General features: G+C 38.4%; 1 protein-coding gene across 2 annotated transcripts; it reads right to left on the bottom strand.

Annotated features, from left to right (window-relative positions):
* Window positions 1–1,117: 1,117 nt before the first annotated feature.
* On the bottom strand, window positions 1,118–19,220 carry SDCBP (syndecan binding protein). 2 transcript variants are annotated; one of them, XM_075213557.1, is made up of 10 exons: window positions 19,049–19,220; window positions 16,363–16,473; window positions 13,492–13,553; window positions 11,940–12,024; window positions 10,018–10,118; window positions 8,740–8,895; window positions 8,180–8,355; window positions 7,281–7,452; window positions 6,213–6,304; window positions 1,118–1,792 (listed from the first exon to the last, which is right to left on the bottom strand). In XM_075213557.1, the coding sequence occupies exons 3-10, from the start codon at window positions 13,540–13,542 to the stop codon at window positions 1,738–1,740; spliced, it is 888 nt and encodes a 295-aa protein (XP_075069658.1). In that variant the 5' UTR covers window positions 13,543–13,553; window positions 16,363–16,473; window positions 19,049–19,220; the 3' UTR covers window positions 1,118–1,737. The 2 variants fall into 2 exon arrangements, with proteins under 2 accessions (XP_075069658.1, XP_075069657.1); XM_075213556.1 differs by lacking the exon at window positions 16,363–16,473.
* Window positions 19,221–20,432: the final 1,212 nt, after the last annotated feature.

The following is a 20,432-nucleotide window of genomic DNA, read 5'->3' as shown; positions in this document are numbered from 1 at the left end:
CTAGTGTCTACACAAGAAGCGGCATGCTGATCCGGACTCCCCGCTTTGTTTGTAAAATTGCTAAAACTATCACATCATTAGAATTTTCTTATAGTGTATATCCAGCCTTATTGCTATCTCCATTTGGGGGATAGTGCAAAATAGACAATCCCTCAAGCCTTGGGACCACAATTTAACTAAATAGGGGATAATGGAGAAATCTTATTTTAGTGACAAATGAAATAATTTGGCGTTTAATAGGTCTGTTCAATATTCAAGGCTCAATCTGCACAAAGTTAAATTGTTTGCGTTGTTAAAGGCCCTCTTAAATAAACATTTTTTGTTGCTTACAATTTGTCTAATACAGGAGAAAATATTACACAGAAAGTTTTATACTACAGATCTGTACATTCTATGATGCAACTAGGGGCTGGTGAAAAAAAAGTTCAAACAATTCTGGACCTGGCTACACCAACGATATCAGAACCATCCATCCCTAAGCAGTTGTATTTCAGGAGGATTCTTACACATTAAAACAAGACAGCAGGGCTTTGGGTGTTGAGACAAAAATCATAGCTCTTGCAGATTTAGCTTTTCTACCATTAGTAACTCATTTGTACAATGTAATCAGACAAAAAATTGCTCAACTCTTAAATGTTACAGGAGTAGAGAGCCTTTTTCAAATGTTATTTTGGAAACCCCTATACGTGGATGCTGTGAAGTTCCTTTAAAACACAAATCTTAAAATCATCTTGCCAGAAACAGGTGACTTGATCTATAATTGTATACAGGCTTGCAGCAATGCTAACCACTTACTCTTTCCCCACCATTACATACATATTGACAGAGTATAACTTTTTAACGTATTTATTTGCTCCTAGCACATTTAAATTGAAGCGACGCCCCATTATGAAAAGATTTTATTTTATTTTTTTTGACATCCTACAACACACTTTATGACCAGGACATGTATATGAATAGTATGGGTTAGAATAACCATTGTAAGACATGTTTTATGGAGCCTCGTTAACTCAAAAGTGGGGAAACAATGTACAGAGCAGGGATTCAAAAGATTATATAGTCTCTACTACTGACATAGTGGTATAAAAGGCTAATAAAAAGGCAACACACTATCAACTCAATATTTGACCAATGATTTAATACGGATTTGTAAACTTAGAATATTTAACAATGTCATGTATATATTTCGTCTATGAATACTGAAGCTTTTGTGCAACTATTTTAGGACTAATCATTTTGCAACATAGATCGCATATATATAGCAAAAACAAAATATGGCATGCGAGTTAAACGTGATCCATACTTAGGAAAATAGTTCTCACCTGGAATATAAAATACAGCATTTTGTCAAGACACATTTACTTCTTCCTTAAAAGAATAGTGCATTTTTCTGGCTGATTCAACAGATGTATATTTATAAGGACAGACAGCTAGAATCAAAGCAGAACATTTCACTTGTGGCTATAGATAGTAATCAAAATATATTTTCCAACTCATTCAGATATGACTGCTTGTAAACAGGTTTTTGATTAATTAAAAGATGCACAGCTTTCTACTTAATAAGTTAGTATATACTGTATAGAATTGACAGCAATAAGGTCTTGATGTTTTATACAATGCCGATGTTAACATGCAGTAGTAAAACGCTTGCTCTCAATAAAGATAACCTGCTGTACGTTTATTGTAAAAGTCATCCTAGCTCTGCCAAGGTTTTAAGTCAGGACACAGACATTTCACTTAAACCTCAGGAACAGAATGATCCATTAAGCTCTTCAACACACTGGAAGCCATTCTGTTGGAGGAAACAGACATGTCATTAAGTAAATAGGTAATTCAGTAGCACTACTTGACAAAAATGAAATTAAAATCTTCCACAAATATCAGACTAATGCAGAGTTAAACAAGAGTCTTTCCGGCTATTGAATGACACTTCCCACCATGCCCTACCAGCCAGTTCATGTCCAATGCAAATGGAACTATGTGCACATTGGTGAGCACCAATTAGATTCATCTGATAGTTTACGCAGATGAAGACGCAATTGGCTAGCAGAACATACCAACGTAACCTGTGTAGTACAGAGGAGAACTGAAAGTAGTCTACGTTTCTAACAGAATTTATTATGTAAACAGTGAGCAAATGTTACATAACAAAACAATGGGTAAGGGTGAAATCAGATGAGCGCTTTCAAGCAATGCAGCTTTCTACTTCTAGATTCTGTGTCGGGAGCTTTCACAAAGGCAGATTGATTGTATATGCAAGTAATGGAGATAAAGTTGACTTTTGAAATAATTTATCAAGATGTGTAGCAAAAAAAATATTTTAAAAATTATTGCAGTACCGTGTTAGCCAGAAAAATCTATGTAATGTTAAATACTTTTGTGTCAAAAAAGACAAAAAGTATTATAGGAGTGATAGCTTTATTGGCTAACCCAAAAAATTATTACTACATTTGCTAACTTTCAGTATTTAAGTATTTAGCATCACATGGACTAGATTTATGAAAGGGTGACAAAAGTTCAGGTGCATTAGCAGATTTTGAAAATGTTGAACAGAAATGAATTTATATTCATTTATTAGAAGACACTGAAGAAATGTGAATTTTATACTCATGATAAATCCTTTTCTCCGATTTAATCTGGGGGACACTGCTACCACGGGTTGTAGTGGGGAGTGAGGGAGTTAGCACTTAACTAGCTAACTTGTGACCTGCCGACAGGCCCCTCCCCTCTGCAACCTCCCTGTAGCTCCTCAGTGTAATTCTAAAGCTCCAAGGAAGGGGAGAAAAAACAACCAAAGACCAAACAGCAGAAGAGCAGAAGGGAGGGAACGCAGTGTCCCCCAGATGGAATCAGAGAAAAAAGGATTTATCGAGAGTATAAAAAAAATAATTAAAATAAATAAATCACATTTTCTTTTTCATCCTTCTGGGGGACACTGCTAGCATGGGGACTTACAAAAGCAGCCCCCCTAAGGGAGGGACTGCTCTGACTGCCCGGCCTGTAGAACACTACGGCCAAAGCTAGCATCAGAAGATACAAACATATTGAACTGGTAAAATTTAGTAAATGTGTGTACCGAGGACCAGGTGGCCGCTCGGCATTGCTGCTCCGCCGAGACCCCATTTCGTGCAGCCCAAGCAGCTCCCACTGACCGGGTGAAATGGGTAGTAATGCGACTGGGCACAGATCGGTTCGCACTGATGCAAACATACTTAATAGTTAAAATAAGCCATCAGGAAATGCTCTGCTTAGAAGCAGGCCATCCCCGTTTATGGGGATCATATATTACAAACTGAGAACCTGAACGTCTAATGCGTGCAGTCCTATGAACATATATGCGTAATGCCCTGATGGCATCCAAAAGCTCTGTCTGGTTATCTCCGGAAGGAGTAGAAGGTTCTTGAAAAACTGAAGTACAATTTCTTGGTTTAAGTGAAACCCCGATACCACCTTAGGTTGAAAAGATCATCATGGAAAATCAGATATGGTTCCCTGCATGAAAGAGCCCCAAGTTCCGATGCTCTACGAGCCGAGGCTATTGCCAGCAGAAAAACCACCTGCCATGTTAATAATGTCAGATCCGTTGACTGTAAAGGTTCAAAAGGTGGAGACTTAAGCACTGAAAAGTACCAAATTAAGATCCCATGGAGCATTCCTCTGCTTCAGCCATCTCCCTCTTAGCCCTAATGTGCGCCACTTCCATCAATTAAGTGCACCATCGGGCCTGCTGCCATACATTGATAATGGATGGTAGTTATTTAACTAAATCCCCCGCCCCTTCTGAGGGGGAAACTTGGTAGTGGCCATAAGATGGCGGCCACCATCACTCCAAATGGCTTTAGGTACCACCATGTGCAACAACGGCTAATGAGCCGCCTGTCACACTCTCTGAGAGTGAAAGCCTGTCAGCTCTCACCAGCCCCCCCCCCCCCCCCTGCCTTGCACAGCCTGCTGCTTCTCAATTTTTTTAATCTCAGTGTGCAGATTGTAATTGCACACTAAGCAGGCTATGATTTATCTGTATAAAACAAGAAGAAGAGAAAGATAAGAAAAGGTTTATTTTCCTTTACTACATTATGCCAGCAGTAATGAAGTAACCACAACTCCTTGGGCACTTAATCTACACTGATGAGTTACAGGGGGGTTGCAGAGGGGAGGGGTCTGTCAGCAGGTCACAAGTAACAAGTTAACTAGTTAAGTGCTAACTCCCTCACTCCCCACTACAACCCATGGTAGCAGTGTCCCCCAGAAGGATGAAAGAACAAGGGTTATACAGTATGAAGTTGGTGAGAAAAACGAACTATATTTAATTATTTTACCCATATTTAGTAACCTTTTACAAAAGATCTCAAACATTAAAATGGAAGCTTTTCCGTTTTGGATAACCCCATTACATGAGTTAGGCAGGTTACAGTAAATGGGGAACCCCAGCCAAACTTGCATTATACTATTGAAGAGGGCTGGATAGGTTACATCCTTTAACACTATTGAAAAAGGACTTAATGGATTGTAATAGAAAGCTGTGAGCTATAGTAAAAGTGAGCAACTCCTTTAGTGTAACGAGGGGGGTCTAAATGTGAACAATCCCTTTAAAGTATAACATGTGAAACTTTACTATTGCAATGCCACAAGTGCTGCAGTAAATGGGAATGCTAAATTAAAAAAAAAACAAAAAAAAAAACAGTAATATTTTAGCCATAAGAGAAAAAAAAAAAAACCGTTTAGCATATATCAATAGCTGATAGCACTTGCATTCATAGAGAAGTTTAAGCGCAGGGCTAGAGGTGCAATTGTGCATGAATGTTCCGATGTGCTGGATTTTATTATACTATATTGTAAATGGTATTGTAATATTGAATAAATTGAGGACACTTACAACCCAAGCTCCGCCAAATCCTAAAATGTTATAAATCCATTTCATGTGATAAACAGGTTTTACTTGGTTATGTATGAAACCTAAAATAAGCCATCAGGAAGAAGGCATGTGTACACCACATCATCCATTATTTTGTAGAACCACCTTTAGCAACAAATAACTTTGAAAATCGTTCAGAAAACAATTACTGCAGTCTCTACATTGTATTTGAGGAATTATGGCCCACTTCTTCAGTTATGATGTTTATGGTACAGCTCTCTTTAAAGGCCTGCATCCAAATCTCAATGGGGTTTTCCTTTCTATTTCAGTCATTTGGTTGCCAATGCGCTTGTGTGCCTAGGATCATTGTACTGCTGCATAATCCAATTTCAGCCATGCTTCAGTTGTGGAATAGATGACCTCACATTTTCATCTCTGGTATTAAGAGAAATTCAAAGTGGGCTCAATGATTTTGATGTGTACAAGTCTAGTGTCCGCATAGCAACCCCAAATCACCCCTCCACCACCACACTCGATAAATGTTATGACGTTCTTGTGGTAAGTTACAGTTTGGTTGCTTGTTGAGTGAAGGGGCATTCTCCTAGCTACCCTTCCATGTGAGATCTCTCATAGCAGAGTCATGACCTTTACCACTTTGACAGAGGCCTTTGTGGCTTGGGTTCTTTGTAATTATTCAGAGCATCATACAGTCTGATCTTTGACTAATTTTGTGTGAAGATTGACATCTGTGTTCCTTTTCTCCATTTGTAAAAGATCTTTCTTGGTCTCTCAGTGTAGAATGATGGGCTTCAAATTGTTTGGAAATGGCAATATAACCCTCTCTAGACTGATGATCATTGCAGAAGGAATCTCTCATTGGCACGGTGTTAATACAAACCTGAATGCTTCTAAGCAAAGTGCTAAAGGTTCTGCTTTTAGAGGTTGTATCACTTCATGATGATCAAAAAATGAAATGCAGCACCTGGTTATGGATATAGAAGCAGTATATGCTTCTTAGTTTTGTCTTTTTGACAGTAAGAGCCGTTTATCACATGATTAGATGATTGGCAAGGACTAGATAATTTTTAGTTTTGTCCCGATATATAAACACACAGGGAGTACATTTTGCACAAGACTGGATTACATTTCAGAGAATAAAATACATACAATGCATGATTGTAAAATCCCTGCATCCAAAATGTTCTAGAGTGTATCATGCCCAGAAAAAAATACAAAAAAAAAAAAAAAACTGACAACTTCAGACTAGTACCCACATTTTTTTATTTTTTCCTACATATTTGTAGTTATGTCATCGAGAGGGTATGGTCAGCTTATATAAATGTAGGATTGAACTCACCTTTTCACCATATGGTCAAAAATATAGGCGGGCATTACAGTGAGTGTGACTATGTTTGCAGAGCCTGAAAGTATGTCAGCAACCTGAGAATCCTGTTCAAAAAGAGCAACACAAACATGTTTACATTTGACATGCTGAGAAATCTATTACAGCCATCTTAAAAATGTGTTTAAACATTCATGAAGAAAAATGAAGAATGTATTTCATGTGATCGAGCTGGATATATCTCACACACACACACACAATGTACAAAGCCCCATACTCATTTGGCCAATACTTCCTGCATCTAAATCTTTCTGTAATCACTTCTCAGAGGCACCCTGCTATACATACACGAGGGTCCATAGGGACCATTTTAGTGTATCAATATATTAAATAGCAATCATTTGTATACAACCATCAACAAAAAAAGAATCTAATGATTCAAAGACAAAAGAATTGAGAACAGTAGGGTGTCAGATCTATGAACGGAGAATACTGACTGCAAAACAAACAAAAACACTGTGGCTGCCCCAGTAGTAGCTTACAAGACCAAAGGGCTCATACAGACGAGCACAAAATCCGAAGAGCCAGGTGAACCCCAACAGGAACTTAGGACCAACCAAATCAGCAAAAAAAAAAAAAAAAAAAAAAAAAAAAAAAAGGGGGGGGGGGGGGGGGAACGAACTAGGTAATTCAGGTACGTACATAGTACCTTCTTATCCATCATTGTTTTAATTTAGACCTTTAATGGTGCCATAGACTGACATTTACTCAAAAACATATCACATTAAATTGCCCGTATGTTTACTCATAATGAGTATAAGCAAAAGGGGCTTAAGACAAACCACACTTTACAATTAAGTTTGAACCATTAGATCCTTTATACAAATATTTGTCCATATCTCTGTATCGAGTCGGATCGGAGAGGAGGAGAGGAGAGGGAGATACACAAGCACTTAAATATATGTTGTTCTGGCAGGTATACAGTTCAAAATAACATCAGTTGGCTGGAAAGGACTGCAAAACGTTTCTTTACAATATAAAGCATTCTTATTATACAATATATATATATATAAACCAACATACCTTTATTCCAATGACATTCTGGCCATTAATCTCACAGAGATTGTGTTCTGTAAGAAGCCCATTCCTTGCAGCAGAGCTGTCCTTGACAATGGAAGTTATTTTCCCGTTTTTGAAAATAAAACCGACATGTCCACTGCTGTCTTTGTGCAATGTGATTGTGCGCTCAAATGGTCTGGAATAAAACATATGCATAGTCTAGAATGTAGAATTGTTTTTTGCAAATTATATGGTAATTCTACATACAAAATGAACTCAAAGACACCAGTCATCTGTGCAAACAGTGCGCAAAAGTGCCAGTGACCAGTTTGCCTGGGACTTTATGGCATGGTGTGTCATGCCTGTGCAGATGTGCACAAGCAGAGATTCATTAGTCATAATAAAAGTTGACATCTAGACTGGTGAGAGGCTAGACATCCAAGGACTGTGGAATTATGAAGTCTCACTGCTATATTTGGCAATCTTATGGAAGTACAAGTGCGGCAAATGCTAGAGGAACCCTTCCAACCCATGAGTGTTGCCAACTAGAGATTCATGGGCACGGAATCATTGTGCAGGGGTGTTTATCAAGGTTTGGTTTGGGTCTCCTTATTCCAATTTCTGGAACCCTCACTACAGCTATATTTATTGAGAAAGTCAAAAGTTGTGTAGTGCAGTGTTCCATTTGGATTAACTATTTGAAATCCACAAATAAACGGCTGCTCTCATATCCTTCTATTCCTCTTAGGATTCGTTCAGCTGAGTTTTTGGAGGGTTTTCACAAGAAAAAAAAAACAACACTTTTTTCTAGGATAACTTACAAAGGCTAGACAGTGACAATGGCACTTTTGCATTTTATTCAATTAAATCCTGCTGAGCAAAGGACACAGTACATGTTTAGAGAAAATGAACACTGTACAAACCTGTCTCTAACGACCATAGAAATTTTGTCTCCAGAAACTTGCTTGAGAAATTTATGAGACTTGTCAGAGCTCCAGCCAGCGCAATTCTCACCGTTGATCTGCAGAACTTGATCTCCAAATTTGAGACCAACCAAAGATGCCGGGGAGTTGGCTTGCACAAGCTGCACAAATATACCCTGAAATGTAAAATAAAAACACTGTCTAGAAGAACGGCAACAGTTGATGAATAACACATGCAGGACTATACACATCTGCAATTCATATCTTATTAAACAAAATTAAATATATGGTAGATCATTGTACTTTTATGGAGCTATAGATTAAAAATCCATAATTAAAATATAATGAAAGATCAACAAAGCTTTGCACAAATTAACTTGGATCCCCCCCCCCCCCCCCAATACATTTAAAAACAGAAACCATGTCATAAATTCAATACAAAGAACCAGATATTTTCTGGCAATGAAACAGCCTTTTGTATTAACTATATCTTTTGTGCCTGTAAATTATATTGGCGTTACTACATGAGGCATTCCAAGGACTAAACCAAATAAACTTACATTGTCAATAGACTTAAGGCGGAGGCCAATCTTTCCATCCTGATCTTTACACAATATCAGTTCACGTGCTCCTTGTTTTATTTCTGCTCTGCGGATTCCAAGATCACTCCCACTTATCGGTGCTACCATGTTATTTATGGCTGATGGTCTTGCCACCTGGAGCAGGTACAGAGATATAGTGTAATGCAGTGTTATACTTGAGATTGCAAATATCGCTAAGCAAAAATAATATTCCCAAAGGATGGGAGAGGAATAGCTGGTATGTAATTATATCCTAGCTGTAGACTACTTATATTGTTCTAAAACTTATTTATCATTTAAAAAATACTGGGACAAAGGGTTCAATAAGGCTCAGTGCTCCCAATATAATCTTACTTTATAGTGATGCTCACCACACTATTTAGCCGTTTGTGTGCATAGACACTAAGTATAATTAAGACTATAACTTTAGTGAACTATACGTAATATACTTTAACCATTTTTTTGTTACTGAAATTGATCTACCAGCTCCTTTTGGTTTGAACGTGGCCTCAAGTAGTCAGTGGTGCTTATTAACAAATATTGTATTCAAGTACAAATTTGCAGCCAATTAGTGTTCATTCGTCTAGTGCAAGCAATTTGTTACTACAGTTTATTGCAAAGTTTGCACCGAAATACAAGAGGGTTCAGTTAATATTGTATCCAGTAGTAGCTGCCAAGTGCAACCTTTTCAGACTCAGAGGATGCAGAACTAAAGATATTGGAGGTAAAATAGTAAATGTGGATATAGATATTTCCCTATGTATTGAAGATATCTTCATAGTAATCCTATTGAAGGACATTGAAGACAGCCGCACTCTGCTACACAGCAAATGTTAATTGTATTAGTAGCTTTCATATAAGGCAACTAGTAGCCTAGGTATATCGATCCTTTAAGCCGCACAGGAAAGTCACTTTTACAATGTTATGAAAACCATTGTAGGGTCTAAAACTAGGCTGTAAGCTTCTACTTTTGAACAGTCCAAGTGCAGGCATGCATGTTTTTAAGCACCGATCGGGACATTCATTTCAATGAAAATGGAAAAATACAAAAAGCTCATTTAAAAGTAAACATGAGCTTTTGAGGCGATTTGTTCTAACAGCCAAACTTCACAGCATGCTACCTTGTTAGCTCCACTTACACTATAGGTGAAAATTGTCCATTAGAAAGTCAAACTGCTAAATGGTTATTTAACAATATAAGCATCCAACCAAGAGCAGACATTAATAAAATAAAGAAACTACAACCATGCAACTTACCCCATCTGTAGGCACCAGAGACATATTTCTTTGTATTTCATCTTCATTAAGACTTAAACCCATGTACTGGGAAAGCTCTGGATACAATTTAGGATATAAGCCTGGACCAAAAGAAACAATTTGTTTCTATTCATTCAAATCAAAAACACATCATCATCATCATCATCATCATCATTTATTTATATAGCGCCACTAATTCCGCAGCGCTGTACAGAGAACTCATTCACATCAGTCCCTGCCCCATTGGAGCTTACAGTCTAAATTCCCTAATATATACACACACTCACACAAAGACAGACAGAGAGGGAGACAGACAGAGACTAGGGTCAACACATCTTATGAAAAGCAATCTGTACAGAGTGTTTACATTACACAATCTTTTAAGAGTCATAAATGGAGTTGCATTTTAAACCCTTTGATGCAGACCACATCTTGGCACCTTTTGGGTTGGTCACATTCAAACATCAATATCAGTCATCTGCTTAGCGGTACCTACACTAATTATACCCTGTTTTATCAGAATCTTAGAATTTTCAGAAAACACCATTAGTTTGCTTATACCTCATCAATGCAAGCAAAAGCTACCCAAAAAAATGAAAACTGTTTGTTTTTAATTTGTTTTCGTTGCTTCTGGTATTTTATTTTTATTTAGTTTTTGCGATATGTGCCCTACACATCCATCACTGGACTTCTAATTACTTCTGTAGTCTAGTGTATTTCCCCCCCATCACCAAATAACTATTAAGTGGGTACCTCATTCAAAAGAGGAAACCCCCCCCCCCCCCCCCTCTTTCAAAAAAGAGTTTCTAGGTGCCAGGATCCAATGCAGTGGCTCTTAATTATTTTACTGTAGGCAGAAAAATAGGATTTTTATACCCAAGTAAAATCCGTTTCGCCTAGTCCATTGGGGGACATCGGGACATTGAGGTATAGTGTAGGCGAGATAGCGTGTGGCACTTTAAGTTGTTAGCTAGCACTAACTCCTTCACCTCTATACTACACTTACTGCTTAAGAAAGCCTCAAAAAAAAAAAAAAAAAAAAAAAAAAAAAAGGGAAACAAAACGAGAGAGAAGAATTGGAGCGTCAACGGTGGGCGCCCGGTGTCCACCAATGGACTAGGAGAAATGGATTTTACGCAAGAATAAAAATCCTATTTTCTCTCACATCCAATTGGGGGACATTGGGGACACCCCAAAGCAGAGGTTACGGGTGGGGATGCTCAGAATAAACAGCGCGAAGCACCGCTCTGCCAAAACTGGCATCCCCAGATGCAAGCACATGAAACCAAAAAACGAGTAACCTGTGAAAGAGGACCATTGGCTACCAGACACAGCTGCTTCGAGGAGGCACTATGTCATGCCGCGGAGGGAGCACATACAGACCCCTTCCCCCCCCCCCCCTCCCCCTCCCCCTCATCAACCACCAAAAGATGTTAACTGTGGAGCAACTGTCCAGTTGTTCACTACTTTTTAAAAACATAATCCAACTGAACATGGGCGAGAAAGACCTGTATTTATTATACATGCTACGTTTCTATATCCAATTAAGTATATCATTAACTCTAGGGGGATATTCTACAAAGGAAATGGAATGGAAACATTGTCTAAACCTGTCCTTTTTGTACTACATACCACTTTCTCCTCTTAAACTGGCACACAATGTGTAGCCTATGAAAGTGAATATTTATTGTGACGTTAAGTAAACCATGTACACTTTTTACTCCGTGGCATGTGTTTTTCTGACTGAATCAGTACGCCACACCATATGAACATTTACAACCTATGTCTGTAGCTTATATAAACTTCATGCAATCTTCTTTATCAGGGTTGCCAAACCAAGGGCTGAGGTGACTGCAAAAGACTTCCCAACATTGAAAATTGCACAACACTGTTTATATACATATAGTAAAACCAGTCAATACCTCCATATTGAGATGCAGATGAAGATGCTGAAGCCTCATTTAAAATTGCTGGAATAGGTGGGTTTGATGCAAACACAGTCTGAGCCTGGCAAACAAATACAATACTTTAAGAAAACATGCAAAATCCACAAGGTACATTATCAGGACTCCCACATTCATGTGCTTTTACCATCTGGTTTGATATGACAGGTTTGCAGATTAGGGAGCACAATTTTTTCTTTTAGGCGATAGTTTGTACAAATTGATACGCAAGGTAAAATATTTCTCACATTTACATGAAACACCATTTTATCCTGAACAACTTGTGAAGGTACACCCAGTACAAATACAACAAAGAGTAGGAGTAGAGCTACATTTCTGAGCAATAGGGGAAGAATAATACTATGTGGGAGGAATATGTTTACCAGACAGAATTTAAGTTAGTCAGAGTAACAGGGGTTAAACCAACAAAAGGAGGCAACAGCAGAGGACAATATCATTGTCAAGCATTAACCATGATTAGAAAAAAAAAAAAAAAAAAAAAGCTCTGACAAGGCTGTACATTACTAATGCAAAACCAATTGATCCAATGGAATGGGCACATATAAGTGACTAATGGTCCATTTTACAATTCCCAAGGGACCACAGGAATACAAACATTTTAAGTTTGTGTTCATGAAGATCATATTTAATTCATATCAGGCTTTGGCTTAATTCCACCTTTTTTATAACATTAATACACACCATTTTATGGATGCTCCATTTCATGATAAACAAAAATGCATTGTTCTAGCGTGTGTTATCTGGTGTGATAGACATGTTAAATAATCGTTTACTACAGCAATACAGAAGAGGGCTTATTAGCAAGTGACAAGCTCACATGTAAGATGTTGCTTGATGACATTCTATTTTATTGGTGGGTAGCAGAAAATATGTTCCAATTACAAGTAACAAATACACTTAGGCACTTTAAGTAGACTTCCACAATAAATACTAGCCTCTCCTAGTACCCTATTGTTTGTTTTATTTAGCGGAGTCCCAGCACTCACTTATATAGCTGGGACCTCTACCAACCATCTTCGACACTGCTCAGGTCGTTCCATAGCATGGAATTACTAGACATCAGCTCTGTGTCGGCTGCATCGGATCTTTCCCCTCTCCCTCTATGGAGAGAGCCAAGGAGCTCTGGAGACGTCCTTGCAGTAAGTGAGCACTGGGAGCCAGCTAAAAAGATCAAAATCTGTGGGGATTCCAAGAGAAGGACCTCACCAGGGACATTATTGGGAAAGGAAGTAATTTAGTACACTGATCATTTAAAACCCTTTCGGACAGGTAATGCACTCAAGAGTGAAAAATGGCACCCAAATCAACTTTCATGTTCCTAAATTTAAAAAAAAAAAAAAAAGGCATGGGAAACGGTTTTATCCTTTAAATCAACCATGTAGACGACACTTTAGTTTACCAGCGACACAATGAATCCCTCTTATCGACTAATAACTTTTTTGCAAGATAAAATCTTGGTCAAATCAGATTTCAGAAATATAGAGTATGCGGTATATTTAGTATAACATACATGGATGAGCTTGTCAACTTTCAGGTCCTCAACCGACGGATATAAAGACATTGTAATTGCGCCTGTTTAAAAACAAAAACATATAGAAAGCCATTACTGCAAAGTGAAATATTTACATAGAAAGCTTCTTAGCAGCACCATAAATTTACTTTACAAATATAAACATTGGGATGGAGGCAGCCAACATGAAGCTATTTTCCAAATATTGGCGCATTTATTAATAATATAAATGTACACACACATACATGACCATTAAGTATGTGTATTTTGTCATCTCCTTTACTAAGAATGTAGAATATATTTTGGGAAATCTAGTTTATTTGTCTAGTTATGCATCACTGTTATGTTATTTTTAGTATTTAAAGTTAATTTGACACACTGTACCATGTGCTATTATTCAAGCTACAAATCTGCATGAAAAGCACTTTGATTGGATATATCTACATACATAAACCATACTTTCTATAATATTTTTATATTTACAATTATGAACTTAATCATGAAAAAGAAAAAGGTCTTTGTTTAAAAAAAAAAAAAAAAAAAGAAAAAATCTACAAGACTTGTTAATCAGCTGATCACAGGCAGATGACAGTCATATGATACACATTAACAAAAAAGTCAAGCAAATTGCATCACAGCTATTTACCAAATGTGGGAATTTTTCCACTAGCCCAAATAAAGGAAATAACATAACCTCTTACGTTTATTATATAAGCAGACAAATGACTACTTGATCATTTTAAGTGTTTTCTTGCACATTTCTAAACTTTGCTTAGTGACCTTCTATTCTTACATATTGTTTTCTATGTTAAACCATTTTGTAATTTAACACAAACTATAGCAAACTACCTGTGGGTAATGTATGAAATAACTAAAAGTCATTATTTCACCAGCCTTATCTAACAAAGTAAAGCTGGAAAATTACTGCAGATGCAATTTCTGTAACAATTTTACCAACGACAAAGTCTTGATGCACATACAGATCTATGTGTACACACCTACACCATTCACCTACAGATCTGTGCTCGTCATCTTTCATAACCATCTGCTGAAACTGCACACTACAGATATCTGCCTGCACCGCTGGTCACGAGTGCATACACACTTCCACATTTGGCCGACATCGCTGATAATGATTTGCAGGAAGTTTAGAAAACCAAACTATACGATGTGCTTTGGTGCGATAAAACGTGATCGTGGAAGCACACACACTTAAACAACCGTTTGTTCAGATATTGCATAAGTGTGTGTGCACAATAATTGCATAAAATTACTGTAGTGTGTACCCAGCTTAATATTTACGTGCTCAATTTATGCAGAATAGTGAGTGGTTAGAAGGGATATGGATAATGATTACACAAAATCCCTAATGTGGTGCTATGGTATGTGTGGTATCAGGACTGCTAATCCATCTGCCTATGCAGACAGGAATCCTGGTAACATAAAAAATTTTTGCCTGTCATTCACCGTTCACATCTGTCTGAAATAAGTACTCAAGTCTTTCGATAATGTATTCCCCCTTGAAATCAACAGATATGTATTGTTTTTCTTCAAACAAAAGTACAGTGAATGATAAACACAAACATTATCAATAGATATTTAAACAACAAGACATGTTCCTTGAGTTACTTCCAATTAGTAAAAGGTTCATTATAAAGCCACCAAACAAACAAAAAAACTCAAAAAAAAAAAAAGATAACCAGAAGAGGAGGAAAAAAAAAAGGAAAGATTAGTAGGTCATGTTTACCAGTTATTTACACAGGTGTATTGAGGAGGATCAGCTGAGAAGCATGTGGGAGGTGAATATGACAGAATCTATGATAGTGAAAACTAATCCAAAATAGTTGGCATTGAGACAAGTCTCCCAGATATGAAATGGTGCGCCCTCTAATCCACACCAATGGAAACACAAAGAATTATACCCAGAGATATTCGTGATCCTGGAATGGACAAAGTACCCCTGCATCAGCACTTTCTAGGAAGTTTGTACAACTACTGTAGTAACTGAGCGAAAAAACGTGTCATAAGAGTGGAAGGAGTGTATTTAGAAGGCCAGAAAACCTCTATAAAGACCACCATTGAAAAGAGACGGTCTCTTCTGCAATTTAAAAACTAGGATTTTTTTATTTTTATATCACCATCTTTAAATGGAGGCAGAGGAAGGAAGGACGCAAGCGTTGTGACCAATCACAAGCCTTAGTAGCAGCACACAGTAAGCCCCATATGATTTTCGTTCAGGACTGTCAAACAAACAGGGGTGTTTGGGCAAAACAGTACCTGTCTGCGATTGTGAGTGAGGAGAGTATGGCAGAAGAGTGGGAGGTGTAAGGAAAAAAACAGGAAAGTCAATGGGGGCAATATGTTTATATACAAACTATAATTTCTACTAAAAAAACAAACAAAGAGATACCTCAAACAAACCTCAATGACTTGTTCACACAATTTTTCAATGTAAATTACAGGTGGTTCATCACAGTGCTGACCACATGTAAAGCATTTGGGGTACCTTACAAAATGTACTTCTAAGGTCACTGCGTCTGACCTCTCACATCTGACTGTATCAGATATAAAGTGCATTACCAAAAAAAAAAAAAAGTGTGGACAAGCACTCAAACATATGTTTTATGGGTGAACAACAATCCAATACCACACACACCACCACCCGAAGTACTTCTAGAGTTGATGAAATGGGGGCAATGGGGTCCCCCCAAACACCTTTTGCTAAACCACTGATAAGATATTAGATGCAATGCTCCAGAAACTATCAATTTATAATTGAATATATATTTTAATATATAAACATCATGTTGAATACAATACAATTCTTTCTTCACCTATAGGTGAAGAAACATGATGTGATGTGGTAAATACCTTCTTGTATCAGGCTGCTTTCAAATGTTGACTATTGTTAAAACTTCTCAGGCAGTGGGTTGATTTTTAAATCTCTCCGATTAGGCAGAGGTAGCTCAATCAATCATTGACCTGGTAATTAAAGAACAATTAAATTTTGATTACACTTTTTATAAACTGGAACCATCTTTTTTTTAGTAGATTGGAGACGGCTGATGAAACGGTAGTAGGCTGCATGATGTTGAAAGAGATATACGGACATGTGGAAGTTTAGCTGAAGTCTCATATCAGCCACCTGAAGGGTTATGAACTGGCGTGATGGTGGAGCGGATCTGACATTCTACGCTTACTCAGATCTCTATTCTAGAGACTATTTCATTAAAGGTCCCCTGCAGCAAAATTGGAATGGAGACACCTACTAAAGGGTTTTATGTCAATTTTACAAAAATGTTTACAAGAAGTGGAAGTGTAATTTAAAAGGGTTGTCCACATTTGGTATTTTTCCCTATTGAACCCATCTGTGGGGAATCCCATGAAACACAGATCGCTACCTGTATGAGCAGCATGTTTAGCTACTCCAACAGTAAAGAGTGAATTGCTGCCAGTGTGGAATGCCTGATACTTCAATCATTTTCACAAATTATGTGTGTAGCACATGCACCACCTGACAGGAGCCATGGCCATTTCAATCATGCGTCACAAAGTGGACTCCCACTTCCTTATCAGTTTTTAAAAGACAATAGCGTACACAACTCCCCATAGCATGATAACTAAATATATTTCATGATTGCTCTTGAAATGCTTAAGAGATGGAACTAGCACCCGGCCAACTATTAGCATGATGGCAACTAGCTGCCAGCCCATATCACTTCTCAGACACTGGCTGGTTTGTCAGTGTTGGACATGGGATGCAGAGACCACAGCGAAACACTAGGTCTTCTCCCTCATCCTCAGCACAGTTTACACAACAGAGCAAGACACGGATATCACTTCCCTTTCAGAGCTCCACTGACATTAAAAGCTGCATTACAGAGTTATTCTCTCCCTGACCACACAGCACCGTCAGGGACTAACAGACACTAGAAACAGAACAAGCTGCAATAATTAACACGTTTTAAAAAACAAGACCTTTGATTATAAATTCTCAGTGACCAGGGTGAGATGCACTCACGTAATGAGGTTTAGTACAATATGCTTTTATCTTCTAAATCAGAGCTGAAGCACATATTCATTTACTTTCTATATAAGGTGTATAATATAAATATTATAGCAGGAGGTCATTTATGAAGTACAAAGGATATCAGAGAGTGAAGTGTACAGGAGTAAAAAAAGAGCAATGAGGGGTTTTATGCTGGCTCCTTCGTATGTCAGATTCTTGTCCACATATTTGATAGGTAGTACAAAAAAAAAAACTGCTTAAGGCCAATTTCTAGGTAATGGATTGCACAATAATCGAGAAGTTAAACAATGCACAGATAACGTATAGAAACTATCATTTCCATCATTTTAGTATACATAATATGAACTCCGACTGGCCACCCTGATTGACTCACTCACAGCCAAATCCTGTGTCTAAACACAACTGTCGCTCTGTCCACTTGCAGTTTGATCAAAATGAGCAAATGATATCAAAAAAGTCAGCTTTTGTAAGCCTCTAAAATCATGAATGAACTTCAATTTACTGTACATAAAAGTTTTACTTAAAGCTTCTAGAAGCGTTTGGTTTGGGGAGGGTGCAAATGTATCTGCTTCACACAAGGAGGCCAAAATGTGAGGAAGGTTTTCCCTTTAAACCTTACCTCAACTTGTATTTAAACATTTATGTTTATGCACAAAATATCACCTTCAATGTAAAACTTGATTCCAGGATTAGAAAGACAATTCTAAACTTATACACTATATTAATTCATTACATAAATTGTAAGCTTGGAGGTAAGAGGGCCATGCTCACATCTGTATTATCCAGTATTGTTTTATTACTGTATTTGTTTCCAATTGTAAATCGCTACAGAAGTTGCCAAAATAAATAAATGTTTGATGATGAAAGACACATATCGAACACTTCCACCAATGCATGACCAGTAAACATGCAGTGAGAAACGAAACTGAGAATTACAGCACCATCCAGTTGCCACTAAAACATTGGATATTTTTTCCAATAAACGTATTGCTACAGCATAAAGTATTTATGTGAGCACATATGTAACTTCTGGGACATACTTTCTGTACTTTAACAGATGTCTTGAAACACAAAGATGACAAAGGCCATCTAAGGCCATAAGATGTATAAGTAGAACTACAGCACAATAAATGTCAGGTTGCTTAAGAGGTAATAAAACATTGCATGAGCTGTATTTCCCTTCTCCTAGTGTTATGAGGGAGCCCATGGTAAGTCTGGCAGAACTGAAGGGGCCCCATAAATACACATACAGCGCAGATGGGACACAGAAATAGGCACAAGTAGTGATGTTATCATTTCCGGAGCTGCAAGGAGTCAGCTGTCTCCAGTGGGAAGAAGGAATGAACAACAGAGCCCCACCTGGACTGCGCTGTAAGGCCTATAACCCCAGGACATTGTGTTATGTAGCACAGTGTACCATAAAGAGTTAATACACCACTGCCACGGCCAGACACACAGCACCGCCAGGTACAGCGGAGACGATGGCAGCTGAGCGCTGTCGGACGGAGGGAGAGACGACAGACATACCTTGGTCAGAGATCAGGGAATGGAGAGACACCGAGACCGTTACTCCTGGCAGGAATGGCCGCACTACGCCTGGCTGCGGTTATACTGGAAGACAAAGCGACAACCGGGGCGGGCCCAGGAGAGGGGAAGTGGGAGACGTCACTCAAGAACACGGACTCGTGATTGTTGCTAGGGGCGACGAGAAGTGGTGGAGACTAGTGAGGGGGTGTGGGAGGAGTCTAAGGTTTCAGTCTAAACACATATTAGTCACAGCCAGGGTCTCACGTCATGTATGTGTCTACACTCAACAGTGTAATTAGAGGGAGTGAGATCGAGTTACAGCAATAAATCCTTTAATAACGTGTCCAGATACGTTTTTCCCTATTTACTTTCCTATTTATTGATCTGACCTGAATTATTTTTAACAAAAAATAAGTAGAAGTAGCCATTGCAACACCACATTCCTGACTTTTATCAGTTAGATAATACTCAGCTTTTCACGCTTAATTTAGCGATTTTAATAGTTTTTGGTTTTTGTTAACGGTTAAAAAGTGCCTTTGATTCTAGATTTACCTGGTAGAATTAACTCATTCCAGTTAAATGCATTTGAAAAATTATTATCTTTTATTTATGGTCTGCAGCACCATACAAAGCAGGTGAACAGAGTACACAGCTACGAAAAATATACATTACACTATACATAATACAAAGAGCAGAGTACAAACAAATCATAGTATTGCAGATCAAATTGTAGTTATGCAGTCAGGCGCGGGCTGGCAAAATAGAACCCATTAGTTAGCCACCACCTACCACACACATATTACATTGTCACAAGCCCGCTGTCCCATCACTCACACATTACTGTGCCCCTTCATCACCATCCTCTGCCCCCTTATGATCACACTGCACCCTCCATGCTGCTTCTGACCCCCCCTTCATCACCCTGTGCCATGCTGCTCTGGCCCCTCTCTCTCATACCCCTATTGCCCCTCATCATCTCATGCCCTTTTTGCCCCTCATCTCTCATGCCCTTAATGCCCCTCATCATCTCTCATGCCATATTGCCCCTCAGCATCTCTCATGCCCTTATTGCCCCTCAGCATCTCTCATGCCCTTATTGCCCCTCAGCATCTCTCATGCCCTTATTGCCCCTCAGCATGTCATGCCCTTATTGCCCCTCATCATCTCTCATGCCCTTTTTGCCCCTCATCTCTCATGCCCTTAATGCCCCTCATCATCTCTTATGCCATATTGCCCCTCAGCATCTCTCATGCCCTTATTGCCCCTCAGCATCTCTCATGTCCTTATTGCCCCTCAGCATCTCTCATGCCCTTATTGCCCCTCAGCATGTCATGCCCTTATTGCCCCTCAGCATCTCTCATGCCCTTATTGCCCCTTAGCATCT

The sequence above is a fragment of the Mixophyes fleayi genome, chromosome 5 (assembly GCF_038048845.1).
Source record: "Mixophyes fleayi isolate aMixFle1 chromosome 5, aMixFle1.hap1, whole genome shotgun sequence".
NCBI lineage: Eukaryota > Metazoa > Chordata > Amphibia > Anura > Limnodynastidae > Mixophyes > Mixophyes fleayi.
This window is presented reverse-complemented; position numbering and strand designations above follow the sequence as displayed.